The 18,687-nt window shown below is 45.5% G+C and overlaps 1 protein-coding gene across 4 annotated transcripts in view; it reads right to left on the bottom strand.

Moving 5' to 3' along the window:
* RASSF5 (Ras association domain family member 5) overlaps nt 1–18,687 on the bottom strand; it is a 100,780-nt gene that overhangs the window by 61,440 nt on the left and 20,653 nt on the right. For all 4 annotated transcript variants that reach the window (XR_006174194.2, XM_065594595.1, XM_042848986.2 and 1 more), the window contains exon 2: nt 2,804–2,922. Coding sequence is in view for 3 of the 4 variants with exons in the window: in XM_065594595.1 (XP_065450667.1) it covers nt 2,804–2,922 (119 nt within the window). In the remaining variant the exon portion in view is untranslated. The remainder of the gene's footprint in view (nt 1–2,803; nt 2,923–18,687) is intronic.

Raw genomic sequence — 18,687 nt, forward strand, 5'->3', positions numbered from 1 at the left:
CAACCACAAAACGTCCAGTCCTTCCACCCTCCCAGGGCTGGCAACGGCACCAGCGGGTCACGGTCCAAATACCATTGTTTGCCACGTGGACGGTGCCCACAGGTCTTAGCTGCCAACCTAACACCGTTTCTATTGTTAAGCGGAAAAGTCACCCATGACCAGCTTTAAATCACCTCCCTTTGCGGCACAAATACCAGCAGATTAAGGACGCAGCAGAGAGGGACTAATCTAGGCATCTGAACCTTGGAGAAGAAGAATAGATCCATAGTCATTCAGGACTTCATAACAAAAGAAGGGACTGAGCTCACCATTCTCCTTGTTCTCGAAAACTGACTTCAGCTATAGGAGAATCTCATTTACCCTTCGCAGTTTAGGACTTCTGACACATAATTGAGCACTTCTGCCCTCTAATGGATGGAGTCAGTGGAGACTGAATGGTTCATTAAATACACTTGGGTAACAGGCAACTCAAACAGTAGCTCATCCAGCAAGGCTGACTGCAACGTGACCCCCTTCAATAAAGCCTGGCAGTTCAGCCCTGCAGGTTTCCTGCTGGTATTTGGTTTGGCGATGGCCAGGATCAGGGAGTGGCCAAGACTTCCCTGATGTGGTGGATATGCAATGACTTAGCAGCAGGCCTCGTACATGGTGACGTGAATGTGCCGCTGCCCCATCCCAATAGCTCCCCTCCTTAGTGACAATGTGCAGGGACTTTTGACCAGATGCACGAAGCATCTGCTGCTGCCAGGAACTTAATGAGAATCTGGCAGGGGAACCACACCAAACCGGAGCACTAGGCTGACACATACCCAACTCAGCCAACAGGTCTTTTATTCCTGTGCCTGGCTAGCCACCACCACCAAACAGCAATCATAGCATCACAGAAATGTAGAACTGGCCGGAACCTCAATAGGTCCTCTAGTAGTCTAGTCCACTCCCCTGCACCGAGGCAGGGCTAAGTATTATCTAGACCTCCCTGACAGGTGTTTGTCTAACCTTTGCCCAGACACTCATGCTGCTTCTGGTGTTGCCCTCCTCTTTACATCTCAGAGCAATATTAAGGATGTGGAGGGTACAGCACAGCTACAACCATAGTGGAGGAAGTGGATGTGTCTTACTGACACCAACTTTTTGCTCTCCTGTTGACATCCAGGTTTGAGCATTAGCCTGCTAAACTCAGGGTTGTGAGTTCAATCCTTGAGGGGGCCATTTAGGGATCTGGGGCAAAAATCTGTCTGGGGATTGGTCCTGCTTTGAGCAGGGGATTGGACTAGATGGCCTCCTTAGGTCCCTTCCAACCCTGATATTCTATGAATCCACCCTAAGTGCAGCTGCAGGTCGCCTGCATTTTCAATGCTGGCTTCCCCTGCCACCACCAATCTCTTCTTTTCCGTAGTTAAGTTGCACTTTTGGGATGCAGACTTGAGCACAATCAAGGCTCCTCTTCAGATGGAAAGAGAAGCTGAGCCAGCAATCTATTATCCGGGCAAACGTTTCTCCATGGACGCCTCACTGCTGTCATTTGATATTAACATCCTGCATGAAGCCAGTGAAAGACTATTACTGTGAATTTCACTGTGGGATAAACAGATATTGGAACAGCCTTGTAATATTTTGCATCATTCGTTTGGCAGGGAAAGATTTTAGAAACAAAGTGAATAATGTGACTGATGACCCTTTCTATTTCTCTGGATCTTAAATTCTTACACAGAGGCCTAACTAAGCATCGGAGTACTCCCACTGACTTCACTTGAATGGCTCGCTGGCTTACAATTGGGCATCTGCTTCGGCACCTTGCTGAACTGGGGTTGCAATGCACTGTGGCATCCTTCTCCGGACTGGACGCAAACACTAAAGTTCCTGACCAGTGGCGGTCACTGAAGAACCCACCGCACTTTCTGTAAGAGTGAATGGTTGAGATTTTCAAAGCCGCGCAAGGAACCGACACGCACTATCCCTTATCACCAATGGGAGATGCGTGTCTATATTCTCTTGCTTTCCAAGTTTTAATCAAGGGCATCAAGCTTCATGACATGCCCCAGCAAAATCCATCTTTGCTAAATTGCATTCCGCCAAAAGCAAACTGCAGGTGGAATTTGCCTCCATTTTCCACGCTCTAGCGTTGCTGTGCACTGCTGAACACCTGACCCATTCTAACAAGGGGCAGGCAAAGCAGCAGCAAATGCACAACCCGCCCCCCCACACACACACACACACACAAAAATACGCTGCTGTCCTGCCTCAAAGAGGCTTGTTGTTTCCATGGCAATGCACTGGTTTTTGTGCACGGTGCTGCCCCACAGGCACCTTCGGTTAAGCAGCTGTAGTGATGACTGGATTTTAAGGCTCTTGACAAACATTTGTAGCTGTGCGCACAACGAATGGGATAATCACGCTGCAGAGCACAAGCTGACCCCATGCTCCACCCTGCCCAAGAACCATCAGACAGCTTCTTCTGGTTACCTGCCTTGGAAACATGATTTGATCCACCTGGCAAATCCTCCCAGGTAAACTAAGTAGAGAAGCTAAAAGCTCATGTTAAAGCACAGCAGGGCAAGAGCTCTGAAATCTAAAGGGACAGGAATTTAATTGGGAGGTGCTTAAAAAAAGTGTGTGTGTTGGTGAAGTATAATTAGCACTGAAGACGACGAGAATGCCATGCCATCATCTCTCTGCAACGCACTGCCCCTGCTTGCCAGAAAAGCAACCCCCCACCCTCCCCTCTCCATATAAAACTCCAAACACCCTCTTATCCCATTTCCCTCCCGCCAGCCACCCAGCACAGGGGCTCCCCAATCCGTACCTGGCTGCAGTTTTGCGTCAGTGTATTTTCTGGCGAGGGTTTGTTCTGGGGCTGTCCTTGTTGGCTGCAGTCCAGCTGAATCAGGCTTCTGCATTCCTGATGGCAAGTATATTTGCAATCTAAGCAGGGGGAAAAACAAAAACAAAAATGAAGGATGCTTTAGAAATAAATGACTGGCTTTCAAGGGGGATAAAAACAGAACAATGAAACAGTGAGAAATAAAAGGGATCAGATTACTGCTGAAGGTCAAACTCTAAAGTTACAGAACCTGATGTTCAGGATGGCACCACTGCAAGTGAAGCATGCACATGCCTACCCAAATTGCAGCCACAATTATTATTTCCATTGTGGCCGTGCCTCCAAACCCTACACAGGCCTCAGGCCCCATTGTACTAGGTGATGTGCAAAGAAACATTTAAATTTTATTAGAGAATATTTAAAAGAAATAAACGATACAGAAAAATTGAAGCATTAGTTATTGGTCATTGGGGGTAACATACAGAGTATGGGGGTATGTTGGTGTTTTGGGGCTGGGCAGCACACATAGTATATACACACTGCAATGTCCCCAATGAGGGGTGGGTAACCGGTGGGCGGGATCAGGAGACAGTCGATAAACGGTGAGGGTCTATCACCCATACGGGAGGTAGAGACAGTCATGGGTATAAGTAAGCGGGCTGGGTAATGGGGATGGGGTGACCCTCACGTGGCGGGATTCAGCTAGGTTTGGTGGGTTTAGGGCTCAGGGGATAGGGTCCAGCAGGGGGTGTGTGTGGGTGCACGAGGTCTCCCCGGCTCACTCTTGGTATTGGCGGTGGCCGGTGATGTGCTCGATGTAAATGTCCCGGGACCAACGGATAGCGTTTACTACAATGACACACATAAATGGTCTATCAGATGCCTAATTGGTTATTTGCATGCACATTTATTGTGACCAAGCATGCAAATGCATATGCAAACCAGGCAGCTGTACACATGAAGTACCAATAAAGAGTAGTTAATTGAAATTGTTGCAGAGTAGCTGTTGGAAAATTGGGAGTCAGGACTCCTACGTCCTGTTCTTGACTATACTATTTAGATTAACACACCTTGGGCAAATTATGACCTCACTGAGCCTCAGTTTACCCATATGTGAAATGAGGGTAATAATACAGCCCTCTCTCATGGGGATACTGAGGCTTTCACTAGTATTTGCTGAGTACCTGGATACCCTGAGACAAAAGGTCCCAGAGAAGCAGCAAATAATCACAATTGTTAATGGGCTGAAGTTTACACTTTACCAGTGAACAGAAGCCTATGAGTATTGGCTTGGCATAGAGGTTATTCAAATGATCTCGGTGATGTAACTGGTTTTCACATCGTTACTTCAGCAGCGCTCCAAGTATACGTAGCGCTTTGCAGACCAGCCCCACCGCCAGGTCTCTGCCTTGAAGAGCATTCAGTCTCAGTGCCCCACATGGCATCTGTCAGATTGAAAAAACAAACTAACGGAATTCTCAGTAGCACGTGCCAACAGCCTCACCTACATGAAACACTAAACACTACACAGGTTTTGATGCCTCCGCACTTGCCTTAAACTTTCGTTTGCCATCAGAATGCATAAAGGCAAAAATAATAATGAAAAAAAAAACCTACTCCCATTTAGGCTAAGACACTGTGGTAGAGAGGCAGGTGAGCTCTAGAGATTAGCAGCTGGTGATGCACCATCAGAAGGGGGTAGCAGCGAGTACTTTTACCCATACACAGAGATAACTTACAAAGGGGGGAGAGTAATTTTAGAACTGTGTTGCCATGAGCAATGAAAAGCTTTGCAGTGTTTTCTTCCCATTTCTTTCCTTTTATTTCTACGTGGAACACTTCGGAAGGAAAATATCAGGGTTTGGTTTTTTTTCCTGTTCAAACTCTAATTTCTCAGATAAGCCAGAGGCACATTCTTCACAGGAGAAATACTGTACACTTTGGTTCCCAGAGTACCGTAAGAGTCGTAAGTACAGTGCACTCAGTACAGTGCATTGTTTAGGTTACTTGGAACCAAGGACATCTACATTTGCTGCAAAGGTGATATAAAAAAAATTAAGACTCTTGTTCTGTAAATTGTTTCATGTGGGTACTGAGCTCTGCTCAGGTTGAACAACTTGAAGAGGATTCGGAGTGAGACATGGAACCACTGCAAAAAAATAAATTAATTAATCCACATTTCTTTGAGTGGTTTGTGTTTCCTAGTGCAAGACGTTACACTCGACTACAACTAGTGCACTAAGAGATGTGCCCTCCCAGATATTCAAACAGAGAGAGAAATACTGACCCCTTCCCCCTCCAAAAAAATTCCAAACTGACCAATACAAGAAACCATTCACAGGTGGTCAAGCTACGGATGAGACGAGCCCAGAATAAGCTCTTTGGGAGCATTTGGATTTGAAGTTGTCTCTCTGGCTCCCAGCTCACTAACCAGCTGGACCAAAACCCCACTCCAGAAGCAGAGCTGGGATGCAGTCAAGGATTTCCCAGCTACGAGCCCTGTATTTTTCCACTAGACCATTACCAGCATCCCAACTCTCTTCCCAATCAGAGGAAAGGTTCATAGATTCGGCTTGGTTTCTCAGCACGCAAAGTATCTCAAAGTGGTGAGGAGAGAGAGAAATGGTTAGAACTGTGGCAGGGGGAGTGTCTGGCACAATCCTGCTTTCTCTTGGCGGGTGAGGAAATGTATCTAGCAGGGCACAAAATTCTCTGCTACAGCAGTGCCTGGTCGCTCACACCCTTGCCCAAAGGAAACCTGTACTAATTAAAAGCTGACACAGGTGGAGTTTCCTGCCTTACTCTTGACTAGTTTTTCTCCTGATCTGAAATGAGAAGTGCTGACACTTGGATACACAGAGTAGAAGGAACATCCCATTCCACTCAATTCACAGCGCCTTGCAAGTCTTTATAGCAATGCTCCTTCGGGCGTCGCAGCCGATATCTCTCCACATCTTACTGCACCTCTTGTGCTGGGGGTTTAAGAGACTGATTTTCTAGCAGCGGAAGAACAAGTCTATTGCAAGGCTCTGCTAAACTGAAGCAAGAACCCTTCCTTCTGATACCAGTGATGTAACCAGTAACTTGTACGTAAAGTGTTAGTTTGATATTTAAGGCCTAAAATAGGCACCATTATCAACTAGTTACTGGAAGGTAGGACTTCTGAGTTCTATTTCTAGCTCCGACATGGACTCATTGTGTGACACGGGGCAAGCTGATGCAGTTGAGAAAAAGGGTAACAACGTTCTGGGGTGTATTAACAGGAGTGTCATATGCAAGACCCAGGAGATAACTTCCACTCTACTCAACACTGGTGAGAGCTCGGCTGGAGTATGGTGCCCAGTTTTAGGCACTGCGCTTTAAGAAAAAAGTGGACGAATTGGGGAGAGTCCAAAGGAGAGTAATAAAAATGATGAAGGTTTAGAAAACGTGACCTACAAGGAAAAGTTAAAAAATCTGGGCATGTTTAGTCCTGAGAAAGGACGACAAAGGGGGACCTGATAACAGTCTTCAAATATATGATGGGCCATTAAAAAGAGGATGGTGATCCACTCCTCTCCACGTCCCCTGAAGGGAAGGCAAGAAGCAATCGGCTTAACCTGAAGCAAGGGAGATGTATGTTATACGTTAGGAAAAACTTTCTAACTAGAAGGATAGTTAAGGTCTGGAACGTGTTACCAAGGGAGGTTGTAGAATCCCTCTCATTGGTTGTTTTTAAGAACAGGTTGGACAAACACCTGTCAGGGATAAGAACATAAGAATGGCCGTACTGGGTCAGACCAAAGGTCCATCCAGCCCAGTATCCTGTCTTCCAACAGTGGCCAATGCCAGGTGCCCCAGAGGGAATGAACAGAGCAGGTAATCAAGTGATCCATTCCCAGGTTCTGTATGGTCTAGGTTTACATGGTACTGCCTCAGCACAAGGGTTGGCTAGCTCGAGGTTCCTTCCAGCCCTGCATTTCTATGGTAAGCCCATTTCACATCTCTACGTATCAGTTTCCCCCTTCAGCAAAACGGGATATCACTGAAGGACAGGCCAAGGCTTTGGGCACTAGCCTGGGACTCAGCAGACGTCGGTTCAGTTCCCTACTCCTCTACAGACCAGGAGTAAGTCATAAATGCCTTGTCTTCACCGCTGGAAAGGGGGTCCCCCGCCCTTCTTTATGACTAGGTGACACCGGTGAGTTATCTTGGTGTCAGATCCTAAGAGGAGGTGAGGCACCTGGAGTGTTAACTCTGAGGTAGCCAGGTGAGGTCAGCACCATAGCCCCTATCCGTGGTTGGCCTTGCAGTAAAACTGAAGTGCCCTGGCTTCACTACATTTTTACAGCCAGCCAAAGAGCTAACACCCATAGTAAAAAGAAAGTTTGTCAGTGAAGACACCCTTAGTCTCTCTGGGCAGCAGATCCCGAGCTGTGTAATGGGGATAGTAGCATTGCCATGGCTTATAGAGGTGTTGTGAGGATAAATACATTAAATATTGGGAGTCCTTCAGATACTGTGGTGATGGGGGCCAGATAAGTACCTAAGATGAATACTGATCTGCTTTTTATAAGCCATTTTGAGAACCTTGGATTAAATAGCATTATGCAGGTGTTTAGTATGATTACATAGCAATTTATAAGAGCAAGTTTAGGAAGAAAAGAGGTCTCTCTGTATCAGCATTTTCATTGCCAGTTACTGTAACTGAAGTATGTGCCTAAATCCTAAATCTATTGTCAGATTCTGCCTGGAAACGCCCTTGGATAGGATATTGGAAATTTCACATGGTCTCAAATGTACAGCTGACATGTTACCTAGCTCCCTCCTTGTACACACACTGCCTAGGCACAAACAAAGAACTGACACGGCTTTTCTCGGAAGATGATCTGTGTTACTGTAAGATGTTCAACTGCTCGATAAAGCAGAAGCTCCATAAAGAACTTTAGGAAGTGAGCATTTTGCTTTGGCCTCTTTTTGTTATAAAGAACGATTTTCAATGGCAATCGCAGCACAGCAAAGTTTGCATCCTGCACCATATGTGGCTTGACCATTTCTCTTTACTAAAAGCTACGTGTTGGCCTAAATTTGTTGCCGTTCTCCCATCCTCCTCTGTCAAAGATTTGACTTGAATGTAGTTTACTAAAAAGAACAGGAGTACTTGTGGCACCTTAACTACAGCTAAAACATCCTGTTGGTATTTACATGACCCATGTGAGCCTTTTCAATTTTAACTATATTTATAACCGAACTTGCTTTCCCTTTTACATTAACCAAAATTCCAGAGAGGTTACTGGGGGAAAAAAGCAATTCAATCAACAGCATTAGATTGGCTACCAGATATTATCCATAAAGCAAAATGTGTATTGCACTTGGCATCTGCTGCTGCAGCAAATTAAAATATCACAGTGGAGCTTTCAAAAAGATAGTAATTATCCAACCATTCTATCTGGCTGTGCTTAGAGATGCATATTAGCTCTTGCATTGCAAAGTGCTGGTTAATTTGCAGCTGCAAAGCCATGGAACAGAACCAGGGTTTTCTTTTATAGACCTAGGCCTCGTTCATACTCCAGGCACCCATAGCACGCATCAGATAAAGGATTGTGCAGGTGGCTCTCAAACTCCTGAGTGGCAAAGCCTTTCCTATCATCTTTGTCCCATCACCACTAGGGGGCCACCGAGAGAGAGAGAGCGCGAGCAAGTCTGCTTGTGTTCTGAAAGGTAACAGATGGGCAGGAGGGGTCACCTGCTCAGCATCTCATCTGAAGGATGGCGCCTCAACAAGATAGCAACACTCCCCTGGTGTTGCATTGTGTAGTCAGCACTGGACTGTGCAAGCCCACAATTCTCTGGCTGAGAGAGAGAGGGTATTAACAACAGGGCAGCAGCAATTCTTCACTCACAGTTTGCCCTAAAGTCAATGGGAGTTCTCCGTTGCACCCCGAGGCCTCTAAATGATTGTGGTTCCAACTGCACTGAGCACTTTCAGAGCTCAAAGCTCCAAATAATAATTGGAGATGGGAGATCAAGCTGCAGTTCAGATCCAGGTTTCAAACACCACCAAATGGAAGGTGGCGGGGTTGGGGCTTTTAGCACACGCCCATCTCAAATAACAATCCTTTGCCCAAATGCAGCATCTTCCATCTGAGGGTCTCGCGGTGCTTTATAAACGTCAGCCCTCCCATTACCTCAGGGAGCGGTGCTTCATTTGTAATGAAAGAGGTGCCGGGGCTCAGGCAATTTTTTTACGTTCATAACTGATGCAGCAAGCCCAGAAGTGCTGGGGTCATGAACTGCCAAGGAGCGGTGTGTTATACCCATTTGAAGGATGAAAAATACGGCGGCATAAAGGGACTGAAGTAGCCACTGGCTCTGGAAGCCCAGCTGGAGACACCGAAGGTCTGATGGGCAAAGAAGCACCTAGAAATCAGGCCCAAGTTTCCACAAGCTGGACACCCAAAAATCAGGGGTCATGTTTAAAGATTTGGCAGTGGCTTGTCCCAGCTCACATAGCAAGTCAACTGAAGTCGTGGGAACAGAACCCAGCAGTCCTGTTGCCTCAGTCCCAGGCTCATACCACCAGACGTTTGTCCATCCCGGCTTTCGTAAACCTGCTTGCTTAGGCTGTTTTTTTCAGTACAGGATTCAGTCACTGGTGTAATTGCACACAGAGCAGCTATTAGAGTCTTGATCATATCAATGTTGGGTAAAAGAATCCCTCATTAAAGGGCTTTCATCCCCATTCTGGAGCAAATTAATATTCATAGGCATACTCCGCATATCCTTTCATCTGCCATTCTTTTATTTAAAACATGCGGCACATTTAGTTGACATTTCAGACAACACAGTAACATTTAGTCTAAACCAACAACTGAGATGTTTTGGAAGTTGTTGTTGTTGGAGTTAAGATTTATTTTCCCAAATGGCCAACAGTCTCTCAATTAAAAGACACCGTTTTTTAGAATAAAAAGGGTCTCTGCTTTGAAAAGACAGCTAAAGACCCATCTCTTAGGGGTCAAACAAACAGCAGCTTTACAAATATTATGGCTTTGTTAGTTCACTTCTATGGCCCCTTTAGTCTGAATAACCCAAAGTGTTTTTAGAAACATTAACTATCTTTCCCTGTGAGGTAGGGAGTATTATTGAATCCATTCTACAGATGGGTAAGATAAGGCACAGAGAGGTTAAGTGACTTGCCCAAGGCAACACACCTAGTCAGTGACAGAGCCAGGACCTCAATCCCTTAGTCAAACCCCTCTCCTATCATCCCCCTCTTCACTCTCCCCTCCCTTGCCCATCCTCCCAAGCTGGTAAGAGAACCCATGAGTTCTAAGCCCAGGTCTCCTGCTCTAACTAGCAGACCGCAATTCCACCACAGGTGACAAAGCATGGACAAACTGCTATGCAGCTTGGGTTACTATAGAGCAATGCCCAGGACCGGAGCAGGATCTTTTAAATTTCCCTAAGCAACTATTTCCTGTTCCCAAAGCAACTCGTTAACATCAGCCCTGGATGTTCCTGTTACTGGAATCCAACGATAATACAACCGAGAGGGCACTAAGGGTTCACTGCAAGGTAACCTCCTGCCTTGCTGGGCTGAGACGCTGCCTCCACAGTGCTCAATGAAGGGATTACTGTTAGATTTCCCCCCCCCCCTTGCTGTTTCGCAGTTTGTTGGAAGGGTTTTTAAACTTTGCAGAACAGGAGAAGACACCTGGCTCCTTCCAGAACGAGGTGAGATTTGTTTCTTCCAGAGTTCCAGCAGCACCAGAAAGCTCACCAAGCCAGGACCGGCTCCAGGCACCAGCCGACCAAGCATGTGCTTGGGGCAGCACCTTGTAAGGGGCGGCCAATCTTTGGGTGGCGGGGCAGCGCTCGAGTTTTTTTGGTTCGGCGGGGCGGCGTTCGAGGTTTTTGGTTTGTTTGTTTTGGCAGCGCGGCGCTTGGGGGGGGGTTGTTTCGGTGGGGCAGGGCGGCGCGGTGCTGGGGGGGTTGTTACAGCAGAGTGGTGCTTTTTTTTTTTGCGCTTGGGGCGGCAAAAAAGTTAGAGCTGGCCCTGCAACAAGCACATCAGCTCTGAAGGCTAAGATGGCGGAAAAGCCTTCGGAAAGGAAGGGCGATCTTGTGGTTGAAGTATGGGATTGGGAGTATAAAGACTGAGGTTTTACTCCTAGTTCTGCCACAACTTCATGTGACCCCACCCCCCAGCAAAACACCTCATCTATGCAAATAAGGATAACACTGATCTACCTCACAAGAGCATTGTGAGGCTTAATTGATTAAGTTCTGTAATGCACTTTGCATGATCCTCGGATAAAAGGCTCTGCAGAACTGCCAAGACTTACAGCAAAGGCCCTTCGTGCAGTAGAGACGCAGGAATTGGAGAAGAGTCTCATATCCCGTTCATACTGCCAGGGGAAACGTAGGGAGACATCGCAGTCACCCAAACTAGTACTTGGAAAGAATAGGATTTATCACTCCAACCCTTATGAAAAGCAATAGGGAACCTTTCATGATCACAAATAGCCAGAGGACCTTCATTTTACATCCTATCTGAAAACGAGAGCCAACGTCTGTAATACGTTCAATACACTGAGAGATCATTTCGTCTGCTAACTCATCCTCGAACGTTACATAACAAAATGGTTCACAGGTTTTGCACAGCTCAGTTATCCCAAATAGTACATTTTAGGACCGATGTTTGACTCCTATTAGCACACCTCCTTAGCTTACATGGAAAATAAAGACTTACAGAGACAAATTTTTAAAAGTGCTCACAATGGGTGCTGGGCTCTTTTGGAAATCTGGCACGAAAGGCAGGTTTATATGAGCATTTTAACCAGTTAATTTATTGCCTGTGACGTTGATTTGGCTAACAACGTCTAATGCTAGGGTGGACACCCCACAAAGGTTGCCGTTTACCGTTAACATTTATGGAGTGTCCAGCCTCGCATGAACAAACACATTTGCCAATTAATCTGAGTCAACTATCAATTCACTCAAGCTAAAAAAAAAACTCGAATGCAGACATAACCTTAGTGTCATAGGGGGAGCTCAACCTGTCCTGATTGTGGGAGCTGATCCCTTGGAAAATTAAGCCTACACAGAGCAGGTTTTTTTAACCTCTTGCTTGAGGAGATCTATGAAAACAAAAAGAGAAAAAGAGAGTGCAACCAGGCACGAGCAGAGGCAGGGAGCAAACCCCACCAAACCATCCTGTGAGTTTTTTCCAATCACAAAACCTCAATTGAGCTTTTTCTCGAAGTTTTCACAGATTTCCTGCCAAGCCCCAGGTTTCGCTACTCACTCTTGTCTTCACTCTGGCAGCTGCCAACACAGTGCTTGCCAGGGAAGTGTGAAATTGATCCCAGACAATTCCACGATCGCAGGACAAAAATCAATGCATTCATTTGTATTCTACATATATCAATGATGCTTAAAAGCTCCTTATGTAAATGGGGGTGGGATGTATGAAATGGAAACTCTGTGGCTGAAAACAACCAGCTCTTCAAAATCATAACTGGGGGGGGGGGGGGGGGGGAGAGAGAAAAAAAAAACGAACTCATAAAACCTACCCAAGATGTAGATAGGACACACACAGTTTTTAGACTCTACTACTAGAGCAAGTTCTACTATAAGTCCACCAAGTCATTTAACAGAGATCATTCCCCTCCCTTCTCCTCCCAGGGCGCTCTGGAATCTAATAGGCTAAGAAACAATTAGGCTTTGTTAATTTGATGCAAAAGGCAAAAATAAGGCAAGGAGAGATCACACACACACACACACACACACACACACACACACACACTAAAGAATTCTGATCTTTAACATTACACTGTAGCATTTACAGAGTATTTTTAAAACAGTATCTGCTTCACCAGATTTTTGTATCAACGTTTACAAGAAAAATAAGGTGACTGTATAAACAAAAAGCAACCTTTTCCACTGCATTACAAGCAAATAGAAAACACCAAGAAGAATCTTGTGTATTACCTATTTTATTTAACACACACAAATTATCTATATGATCTATTTCACTCCAGAACATAGATTAAAGGAGAGCCTGATCTTTCAGCCCTTACTCACACGCGCAATCTCATTGATTTCACTGGGACCACACAAACAAGTAAGGACTGTGGGATAAGTATATTCAAACCATAATTTAATGTATTCTTGAACTAAAATAAAAGAAAGAAAAAGAAGACGAAAAAAACCCAGACACACACACACAAAAAAACACACCACCAACCACCCACAAAATAGAGGAATGATAGAAGACTGGATATGCCACATAGATCTGGATATTAGCCCTTGGATTGGGAACCCTGTTCCAAAATAGTTCTGCAATGACTGTACTTCTAGGGTTAGGACCAATCCTGGAAATACTCACTACTCAGGAGAACACACATCCCTATGAATAGCCCTAACTCAAAGGCAATGGGACTACTCTCAGAAATGGCATGATGGTTCCAATCCTGCAACGAGAGCCAGCCGGGCAGGTTCCCTGAGCTCTGCACAGAGGCCCACTGAGTTCAGCGAGACAGCACACGGGCATGAGAGTCTATCCATGTGGAGTCCCGGTGAAATCAATGGGCCTGCCTGCATGTGAGGATCCAGCCACATGGATGAAACTGCAAGATCAGGGACAGTTCGTTAAGAGGAAGAGTTTACAGGACGGTGGCCTTACAAAGCGTAATATTTCAGAATTAAAGGGACTCTGTCAGGATTCAAGTTGGATTCAGTAAGTCACTCAAGCACGGGCTTAAATCCCAATGAAGTCGAGAACACTCCATTATAGTTAAGTGCTTTGCTGAACTGGGGCTGAAAAGCTTATTTTAATTTAACAAGTTTTTCTTACCTATGTTCCCAATACCGGAGATTGTTAAAACTGAGCACAAATATAATATATAATCTGTCTTCTAATAGCTGTGCTATATTTAGAGTTTTACTCTACTTAGGCAGCAAAGATAGGCTGTCACGTCTCATGTCCTGGGCTGCATATGCTGCTGGGAAATACTTAAAACCCCAACACAAAACCATCCACATTGATTTTATTTAAAATCACAAAGGTCTTCCTGTTTACAGCAGGTTTGTGATTTTTAAACGCAAAGCTTCCATTTGGAGGCTAAACTAACTGTAGATTTAAAGATCAATACAAGATTTGCTCAAAACAAGTGTGATTTCACAAAGCCCGCACAATATTCCTTTATCAATTTAAACATGCAGCAGCCCTAATGTTTAGCAGGGAACTTGTGATCCCCCTGCAATTTTAAAAAAGTTGCCTCTTTACTGAGAGAAATCCCTTGTTACTCACCAGGCTTGGGGAGAGGGGAAGTGGCTCAAGATAACCTAAATGAGCTCCTTTAAAAAAAAAAAAAAAAGCTTGCACTTCGATCTGAAGGAACGCAATTTATATATTCAGCATCGTTTGTGTGTCAGGGCCTAATCCATGCATTACCTGGCAGGTCATTGCACAATGGAAGGAACACAAAGAAGGATGGCTAGCCTTGCATTTGGAAGCCCTGGGTTGAAGTCCCTATTCCATCAGACTTCCTGTGCGGCTATTCTACAAGATGCGGAGTGCCAGTCTCCCAGGCCAGGCCAACAGACTCTCACGCTAAAAGGGCTCCAGCTAGCATGCAAAAGAAAAAGAAAAAATCAGTGTGGACATTGCAGCTTGGGCTCTCAAACCTAAGGGGCAGATGCACTTGACAGCCCAAGCTGCTGCCGGAGTCACAACATCCACGCTACTACTTTCAGCAGGCTAGCTCGAGCCCTGCTAGCGCAGATCCACCTACCTGGGCTAGAAGGCTCTCCCCCAGCTGCAGCACAGACTCTCTGCCTCCGTTCCCAATCTGTAAAATGGGGATAACAATACTCACAGGGGTGTTGTGAGGCTAAGTACACTAGCGATTGTGAAAAGAACAAGAGTACTTATGGCACCATATAGACTAACAAATTTATTAGACCATAAGCTTTCGTGGGCTACAGCCCACTTCTTCGGATGCGACTGTGAGGCACTCCGATACTACAGTGATCGGGGCTATGTCAGTATCTCAGACAGACAAATGTCCGTTATGGAGTTTCCTACACCTTTGTCTGAAGCAGCTGGCGTAGGCCATTGTCAGAACAGGATACTGGGCTAGCTTCCCTCTGGTCTGCTCCAGTCTGGCGATGCCCACGTTCCTGGGACTATCAATGTTATTTCAGTAGCTTTAAAAAAAAAAAAAAGAAAATAGGAACTGTGGAAGGCAGTGTTGCCAATTCACATAATTTTAGCACGAGCATCACAATTTTGGGGGGTTGGGTTTTTAAAGCCACAGCTCCTGGAGTCAGGGGATGATGTTGAAAATCTCAGCTTTCTTTAAAAAACAAAAAAAATATTTTAACCCTCAGGGTTGATGGGAAAAAGCTTGAAAACATGCTTGCTAAAATCTCAAAAGCCCAAGAAAAAGAAACCAAAATTAATTAAAAAAAAATCTCATGATTTTTAAGCAACAAGGAGTCCAGTGGCTCCTTGTTGTTTTTGTGGATACAGACTAATACAGATACCCCCGATATATGATTTTTAAGCCAATCTCTTATTTTTTTTGGAACCTGATGCGTGATTTTTGAACGCTTAGGCTTGGCGATGCTAGCCCGAGAGGTGAAGGAAGGAATACCCCATGTTTGCCCTGGCAATGGCGGTGTCTGCTCAGCTGCGTGCACTGTCTTACTGGAGGAATGACTGAGAATCAGAGAAGCTGAACCTCTGCTGGGGAGCTGGTGCCTGAGGGGAAGGCATTAGCAATCTCAAGAGGGAGAGGGAAGTCATTTATCATTTCACAGTTAGCTGACGTGAGCTGCTTATCATTTTTCTATTTAGAGTCAATTTGCTTAAATATGCCTGGGGGCAAGTCAAGAAGGATTTTTTTTTTTTAATTAGAGAGCTGAACGGTTACTCGGTAATTGTAATGCACGGCTTTCTGGGTAATCAGAACATCCTCTCAGTAAGGGTCATGTACAAATGCTTTGCAGGAGGTGCCAGTTCTGCTTGAGCTGTGCATTCACCTACAGCAGCTGGAGGGGGAAAAATAAACCCAGCTTGTGCAGGGGATGATAGAGCTGAACGGAAGTTAGTCCGGATTCAGTTCACCTTCGCCCTATTTGTTCCGTTGGGGTGAGCACACAGCATTCAACACCCACTGAGACAGATGGAGAAGGATGGTCTTGTGGTTAAACCACTGGACAGCAACTCGTTAGATCCTAGTTCCATTTCTGGTTCTGCCACAGACACTTTGAGAGTCACTTCGTCCCTCCGGGACCCAGCTTCCCTACCGTAAAAGAGGGATAACGACACTCCCTCCGTCCTTCTTGTCTATTTGTACTGTGAGCTTTTAGGGGCAGCAACGGTCTCTTATTGTTCATACAGCGCGAAGCACAATGAGAGCCAGGTCTTTGCTGGGGCCTCTACATGCTACCAGGATATAAATAAGGATTAAAAAAAAAAATCTCCTCCCTCCCCCCCCGCCCGGCAAAAATTCAACTCGCCAATTCCCCTGGCAGACTGATTCCGTATTCCACGCTCTGTACCCCACCGGAAATCATACCAGGAATTCTGATGGATTTAGCTTGTTCACCTGTATGGCAGTGTTTTGTCACAGAACCCCACTAGAAAGGTTCAGCTTTGCAAACACGTTTGTCCTTGAAGCTGTGGGGTAAGCCCCCCGAGCCAAGCACTATCCAGGTGGGCGAATCCCCATCTAAAAACTTTTTGGCTCCGGTTCGTCTCTGACATTTATTCCTTCACGTGCATCAATTCAGCACGACCGAAAGGAGCTTTTCTCAACAGCCCCGGGGACTGAACTCTGCTCTCCCTACACCGCAGTAGCTGTAGCCCAAGCTTCCCTTAAACTGCTCTGTCTCTGTGTGGAGACGGGCATTCCAGCTCTATTGGCCTGCTCTGTCCCTAATCTTCGCTCTCCGCTGAGGGTGCCAATTAGATCCAGCTGTGCTTGTGGTTCTGGCGACAGGGACTCCTGTCACTGGGAATGTGGCTGGGACTCATCAACTGCATGTCACTCAGGCCACTGGAAAGAATGGGTGTTTATTGCAGTGCGGTTGTGTTTAGGGAAATAGACCTTACACAGCGTTCTTGTTGGAAGCCTTGGCAAATGGAAAATCTGAGACTCCTCAAGTGAGCACTGACCAAGAAAGACTCGTTGCCCGATGGAAACAGTCTCGGTAATGCTACTGAATGTCATATTACAAGCAGAAGTGTCTGCCAGCTCAGCAACATTCAAAATCTTCAACATCATTGAAGTACTGCAGGGCTCCTAACCCTTTAGAATACATTGGAGCCCATGGGCCCTATCAAAAATATACGCACACTACCACAGTTACTTGTACCTAGAGCCAGCTGAGAATTTTTTGATCAATCATTTTTCACTGAAAAAATGCCACTCTGTCAAAACGAAAACGGTCTGTGGAACAAGGTTGGGTTCAACGAATTTCCCAACTCAAGAAACTGTCAGGGAAAAAGATTCACAAACTGTCAAAATGAAACATTCCAGGTTTTCCAATAAAAACCGATTCCCATTTCCAAACTTAAGCTATCTAGACAAAAAAAAGGTTTAAAAGGTCAAAATCAGAATATTCTGATTTTCCTGAAACAAAAGAAATTTTGGTTCGCGACTACTTGAAATTTTGACTTTTCGTCATGATTCAAAATGAGAAAAAAAAAAATCTAACTCTCAAAAACGTTCACAGGACAGAACAACTGTTTCCTGCCCAACTCTACTTATATCTCACTTGGACAAAGAAGAGAAGTCACATGGGACAGCTTGCCAGCCATAACAAACATACTGTTGATCAACTTTGTCTTCACCCCAGGGGGAGCAACAACAGGTTGGAATTTAGCACTCTTTAGGCCACCCTTCAGTTACCTCTGAATTGGACAAGTCTTAGAACAAGCCACAGACTTTTTAAGGCACCATAGACCAAGATTTTCAAACTTGGGTGCCCTACAATTAGGCCCCGAAGCCTGAATTTAGGCACCTTAACAAGCGTAATTGTTTTCATAAGCGCAGAACTGCTAGAAAGCAGGTCAGCCCTCTCAGAATCAGGCCTCTTATTCAGGTGCCTAAATACAGACTTCAGAGCCTAACTCTGCACATCCAGGCCCAACGTTATTAATGCAAAGAGAGAGGGGAAGAGTTCAGCGCATGAGGATAACAAAGGTCACAAGTCTGTGGTCAGGAGATCCTTCATCACCTCACAGTCTGGGTAGGTGATAGAGCCTCTTTCTTAGCGGGAGGGGAAAGGTGGTGGTCACCTGTTTAAATACCACCGGCCTCTATCTGGGCTGAATGCAATGGAGCTTTGGAGTAAGCATTCTGGAAAGATGTACATGAGGGGTATGTGTAAGTGCAGTGACATACACCTCAAAAACTTCATGGGAAAGATGAAGCAATTAACGTAACCATCCCCTACTTCATAGTAGCCTCAGATCCCCTCTCCCCTCCCTAGATCAAGTGAGGGTTGGCTCATAAAGCAGTAATTCCAGACCACTGACACAGGGGCCAGCGCAGATACTTCCAGCTGATCCGACCAGCATTCCAATCTCCCCCTCCCTAAACCTTGATGATAAACTTGGGGTTGGGTCCCAGTGACGCATGCAGAGCTGGAGGCCAATTGCAAAGCTGGGAGTTGCTGCAGACAGCTCTGTTATGAGTCAGAGAACCCAGAGCTGAATGGAAAGCAGCACACGCTGGCTTGTACAATGAAGGGGGCATTCTGGGAAACCAATTGAGTTACTCACACAGTTTGGGGATCACAAGCATTTGAGAACAAGTAATCACAACAGCCTCACTCCAGATCTTCCCCAGTACCACAAATTCCCTTTAACT

This window comes from Chrysemys picta, chromosome 4, assembly GCF_011386835.1.
Source record: "Chrysemys picta bellii isolate R12L10 chromosome 4, ASM1138683v2, whole genome shotgun sequence".
Taxonomy (NCBI): domain Eukaryota; kingdom Metazoa; phylum Chordata; order Testudines; family Emydidae; genus Chrysemys; species Chrysemys picta.